Source organism: Acinonyx jubatus, chromosome A1, assembly GCF_027475565.1.
Source record: "Acinonyx jubatus isolate Ajub_Pintada_27869175 chromosome A1, VMU_Ajub_asm_v1.0, whole genome shotgun sequence".
Lineage (NCBI taxonomy): Eukaryota > Metazoa > Chordata > Mammalia > Carnivora > Felidae > Acinonyx > Acinonyx jubatus.
Window position 1 is genome coordinate 99108124 of NC_069380.1, and position 6012 is coordinate 99114135.

Consider the following 6012-nt stretch of genomic DNA (forward strand, 5'->3'; position numbering starts at 1 on the left):
CTCTCTCTCAAAATAAATAAATAAGCTTTAAAAAAAAAGGGGACATCTTAAAATAAAAATTGTTTAAAATACCTAAATGGCAGTGCCACATTTATCCTGTAGCCAGGTAATTTGTCCAGCTAATTTAAGTTTATCCCTTAGATGACCAGAGTCTTCAAACTTTGAATTTGCTTTTGATGAAAACTTTTCGAAAATATCTCACATATCTTACTCTTTAAATAGAACTTTCTGAAAAGAACAGTGGGCTTTGGGGCGCCTGGGTGGCTCAGTCAGTTAAGCATCCGACTTCGATTCAGGTCATGATCTCACAGTTTGTGGGTCGAGCCCCGTGTCGGGCTCTGGACTGACAGCTCAGAGCCTGGAGGCTGTTTCCAATTCTGTGTCTCCCTCTCTCTCTGCCCCTCCCCTGTTCACACTCTGTCTCTGTCTCAAAAATAAATAAACATTAAAAAAAAAAATTAAAAAAAAAAAAAGAACAGTGGGCTATCTTTTTGACAACCCAGAGCCATCATTATTTTAAACATCAGTCCTTTTCTTATGAAATGCTTGCTCTCACTGAGCTTCTCTGGACTCCTGTGTATTTGGTAATGTTGCTGCCTCTGTCCCTGCAATTTCATTTGTAATTCTAATCTGGTAGGAGATAGCTTCACATGGTTAGATTATTTCTTCAGTAACAGCTATTTTCTTCAGAAAATTGTTTTTGTAAAGTCAAGGATAATTTTTAATAGAACAGAAACTTGTGATGTTAACATTTTCCAGGGAAGTAAGTGTAGAAAGACACACAACCATATTTGGAACCTTAAAATTAATTAAAATCGTTTTTATGTGTCCCAAACCTGCCTCACAAGGCTCCATTTCTTTTCTCACTTGAGAATAACATACCGTTATCCCTTCCATCTCTCACAAAATGTAAATCTTAATTTTTGTTACATGTGACTCTTTCCTGCTTTATGAAGACTTTAGAAATTTTTTGTCTGGATGGTCTTCAAGAGTGGAGACAGTACATTAACCAAGATAGGATATTTTATGACCAGAAGTCCCTGTAAGGAAGTGGGGTGAGAAGGAAATTCACACGTTTCTGTTGTAATATTGGTTGTAAATACTGATTGTAAAATCAAACTTTGATACAGCTAAAACTTGGGGGGGGGGGGGGGGCGGTTATCATTTTTTTAACGATTGTTGGGGGGATGAGGGAGTGCGATAGTCCTTTGAGTTTTATGCCTAGTTTATTTTATTTTATCTTTGTAAAGTTATTTATCTTTTTAAAGTCCTAATGGTCTTTTCTTCTTTTGGAAATTACAGAGAACAGGCTCCAAAAAGCAAAACCCCAGGTATGTATTACTGGCTTCCTGCCCTTTCTACATAGTTAACTGATGCTTTTCCAGAATGGAAGGATAAAAACTCCGGGTTGCTTAGTAGTCTGAATGAATTATGTACCCACAGAAAGGGGAACAGAACATTTTCTAATTATCAGTGTGATTTTTAAATTGTAATTGGTTTTTTTGTTGTTGTTGTTATTACCTATCTGTGCCAGGAGGAAAGGTGTAAATAAAACTTACCAGGACATATTGGCTCTATTTGATTTCTCTTGAACTGAGTTATCATATACGTTATGTCTTAGCACCATACTATTAAATATTCAGTAACAAGTATGTTACTTTCTGGGTTAAGAGCAAAAGTATTTTCACATTAATTCATAACAAGTCAAATTAAATATATTTGGGTAGTCTCACTTCTATACATAATCCCTGACTCTCACTGGCTTAAAATAATGAAAATCTGTTTTTCACTCACATCACAGTCCACTGTGAATTGACAGTTTCATAGAGTAATTCAAGGATCAGGCTCCTTTCATCTTGTGGCTCCTTTCTCCTGCAGTTTCCGTTTGGCCAGCAGAAGGGAAGAAGTACACGGAGAATTGTGCAGGAGGTTTTCATGGGCCAGGCCAGAAAGTGGCAGGAATCAGTTACACTCATAATTCATTAGCCAGAATTCAATTATATGGTGCCATTTAGCCACAGGGGAGCTAAGAAACGTTGTCTAATTGTGTGGTTAGGAGGAAAAAAGAAAGTGGAATTTCTTAAACACGTAACTGTCTGCCACTGACCATCCTTCCCTCACCAGATGTGAGAGATTCCATTTCACTGCCCCTCCCCCAAACAGAGCACACTTCTCTCCTTCCCAGGGAATCCACCTCAGAGTCCCAGCCCAGCATCATCCATCCCCTGGATGAGATGGTACTTTCCATCTGGTTTCCTGGATGGGACTGCCCCAAGTTTGGTGGCCTGGCCACTTAAACACAGACTGCCCGTCCCCAGCTCATAACCAAATACTTAGTGGCAGATCAGGGACAAGGTAACCACAATATAAACTTCCAGTCAGTTAAGAGAGAATTGGGAGGCACATAACATGTCTACCACTACTGAGCAAAAATTGTAAAGGGGCTGGAGGAACTTCCTTGTCCATTGTTCTTCCTGGCTTCTGACTGTCTTCTTGGGAGGTTTTTGTTCTATGGCAACACCTGAAGCAGACATTTGGTATAATTTCCTTGGGGGCTGCACCAAGTGACCGGTAAAAACATATGGTCCTGGAGACCGTTCAGTCTTTCACATTGAAGAGAGTTTTTTCAGCCCAGACTTAGGGTTTCTGTCACAACACAGGTCCCTCCAAAACTTAGTGGATTTCTGACTTCTTCATTTCCCGTTAGTCCATCCATGAGCTAGTCACCACACCACCAATTTTTTCCTAGAGCAAGTTGTCAAACTTGCTTTCTTTATGTTTGAGGGTATTTTTTTCCCTACCCCAAGCATCATTCCATGTGTCTGCTGTGTTGAGACTCTCAGGTTTGGTTGAGAAGGCCATACTCTACTCTTAACTTTGCTCTGGGGCTGAATCTCCAGAGGCCTTTACTGCTTAAAATCTTAGTCTCCCATCTTACTTTCAAAGTCCAAAGGCTTTTCTTAACCTTAAGTTAGTTCCCAGATATCTGGATTCTCTGTTGCTTTCAGTTTCTGTCTGTGAGCTGGCCAGTTCTTTCCTGGACGCTGCTCTTTTTTGTAGTCTGTTGCCAAAGAGCCATCAGTACACTAATTCTTTTATTCTTTCCCACCACCTACCCTGGTGTTGGGAACTCCATAGGCATACAGGCTGCCTCCCAGGTTCTCACTTGGCAACAGTGAGAATGGCCACAGTTCTGCCCATTTCATTGGCATGGGAGATGTGCCCACTTTTCAGCCTCGGGTATCCATTTCCTTACCACCTACCACTGAACGGCCGAGCCACTGCCAACTGTACATGTTGTTGTGATGGCTGCATCCTCCTTCCGAGTGGCACTTTGCTCTTATTCGTAGTAGACTGCCTGCTGTAGCAAGCAGCCACCAAATCGTGGTGATTGAATTCTCATTCGTCACAGCCTGTGTGCTCTTTGCAGCCTCCTTCCGTCTCGTGCCTCTGGGATTTCTCTGTGCTCTCTGGGAGCAGAGAGAGAGATTAAAGGATCGAATGTGAGGTTTTTCTGGTCAGACCTTTTGTTCACATGTCTTTGGCTATAACTCAGCTTCATGGCCTCATCTAGCTGTGGTCAGGATGAGGAATGTATCCTGGCTGTGCCCAGGAGGAAAAGAAAAGTAGGTCTGGCAGACACTTGGCATCTGCCTCATTCACCTTATATTCAGACACAGAGTAACTGTAAACTGCAGGCACCCCCCACATTTTCCCAGTGAGAAGACCCAAGTGCAAGGGCTTTTGTTTTTTCGCTTAGCTTATATATTTATAGAATTTAATTTATAATGTGTTTACACCTACAAATATACTTTACCTAATTATCTAAATATATATATTAGTTTAGAAGACTGCCTTATTTAAATCTCATTTTTTATGAAGCAGTTTCTTTTAACATTTAAACTCTTTGTTCTTCATCACTAGAGCCACTCTGAGTATTATATCAGATTTCTAGACCACATGTGATTTGTGTAGCATGCAGGACGTTTTGAATTCTGTGTACAATAAATGTTTTGGAAATGTTGTCCCAAACTGTGTGTGTTTGTTTGTGTAATGTTACGACATTTACTTTTTAAGGAGATCTTGAGAACGCTTTTGACAGTGAATGATGTCTAAGTTGCAGTGGAGAAATTACACTTCCCACGTACTACTTAAAATCTCTGTTACATTTTTGTCTCCCTTTCCCCCACCCTCATTCTATAAACATGCATTAATTCATGTCTTTTCTGGCTGATGTGTTTCTCACAAACGCTACTTTCTTGTTCAAAATAATGTAGTTTTGGGGCGCCTGGGTGGCTCAGTCGGTTAAGCGGCCGACTTCGGCTCAGGTCACGATCTCGCGGTCCGTGAGTTCGAGCCTCGCGTCGGGCTCTGGGCTGATGGCTCAGAGCCTGGAGCCTGCTTCCGATTCTGTGTCTCCCTCTCTATCTGCCCCTCCCCCGTTCATGCTCTGTCTCTCTCTGTCTCAAAAATAAATAAAACGTTAAAAAAAAAATAACGTAGTTTTAAGTATCTTATAATTTAAGAGGATGTAAGGACTAGAAGCAACTTGCCACCCTTGTATCTGGTGGATAATTTTATGATTGAAAAAGAGCTTTGTCTTAAATTGGAGTGAATTTAGTAATTTATCTCATAATAATTTTATGTTCAATAACAAGGCAGTGGAATCAATCAGTAGCCCTTTAAAAATTCATCTCTCCTCCCATCACCATGGTCAGATCGAGTATTTTAGTAAATATATGTGAATTTTCTGGCTACATCATACACAGATATCCTAAACTAACGATGTTCCTTTGAAAATATAAGATGCTCTTTTCTTTTTTTTCTTTTTCTTTTTTTTTTTCTTGGCCTTCCATGTTGTCTACATTGTTTCCTTTCTTAAACTGTTTCCTCAATGCAAATAAGACAGCACAACATACATGAGGAGATACACAATAAACATCTGTTTAAAATATTAGAAGGCATGTGTCCCGAAATTGCCTATTCATATGTATATTACAATTTCAAACTATTCCTGTTAGACTTAGATTTTAAATTGTGATATATACCATTGAAGTAAAATTAAATTCCTTCTTTAAACGCTGATGTGAGAAAATGAAATGTCTTTCTCTTGTATGGTCTTTAGGCATTTAGTTTTCACTATTTTTGCTTTCTCTTCCCAGGTTTTCGGCAAAATGAACTTCAGCTCAAGAATCCGTTTAATAGGAGTGCACAGAGAGGACTTGAAAATACAAAACAGCAGTCACAGCTGCCTCTTCATCCTTCATGGGAAGCAAGCAGGAGGCGGAAAGAACAGCAGTCTAAAATTGCTGTGTTTCAGGGGAAAAAAATTACATTTGATGATTGATTAGGACTTCTTTCTGTGAACCAGCCTGTTATTAAAGTTATGTTTACATAAGCCGTGCACAAATCAAGTACATACTTAAATTGTTTCTTAATAATATACCCGCACTCTTCCCTCTGTGCAAGAATTCTGAGATCACAACTCTCTCAGTCTTGGTCATGTGCACTTATCATGAAGTGAATATGACAAGTGTAGCTCTTGTTTCTTGCCTTGAAAATGAATGTTTAGGAGATATATTTTACAGTGGAAAATATGAGGAAATTATAGTTATTTAAAATAGATCATCTTTCCTAAGAGTTATTCTTAGCAAAACTAAGTTAACTTTTATTATGGTTATGAAGACAATAAATTATAAAAATAAATGTTAATTTTTATTATACTTTTAATGATTTGTGATCTCTTTGACTTTTAAAATAAGCTCCCCGTTTTTGATTTCTGAATTTTATCTCTAGTTTTTAGGAAACATACGTGTTTAAGTGTAGCAACACGACCAAAAAATTGGTTATATATGTCACTGCATAGAAATACTTGTTTATATCAAGAATGTATAACATGTAGTTACTTTAATGTGCTTTTATAGAAACATTTTTTTTTGTGGAATCATGGATGGGAATTTATTTATAAGGACAAATCCTGAAGGAGGTATGATTGAAGGAGCATTTCCAGAG

General features: G+C 38.7%; 1 protein-coding gene across 1 annotated transcript in view; it reads left to right on the forward strand.

Moving 5' to 3' along the window:
• The window catches only part of SRFBP1 (serum response factor binding protein 1), a 66274-nt gene extending 60544 nt beyond the window's left edge, over nt 1-5730 (forward strand). Inside the window, exons 7-8 of the mRNA XM_015072467.3 lie at nt 1303-1331; nt 5163-5730. Coding sequence (XP_014927953.1) covers nt 1303-1331; nt 5163-5347 — 214 coding nt within the window. The 3' untranslated portion in view covers nt 5348-5730. The remainder of the gene's footprint in view (nt 1-1302; nt 1332-5162) is intronic.
• The last annotated feature ends 282 nt before the right edge of the window (nt 5731-6012 follow it).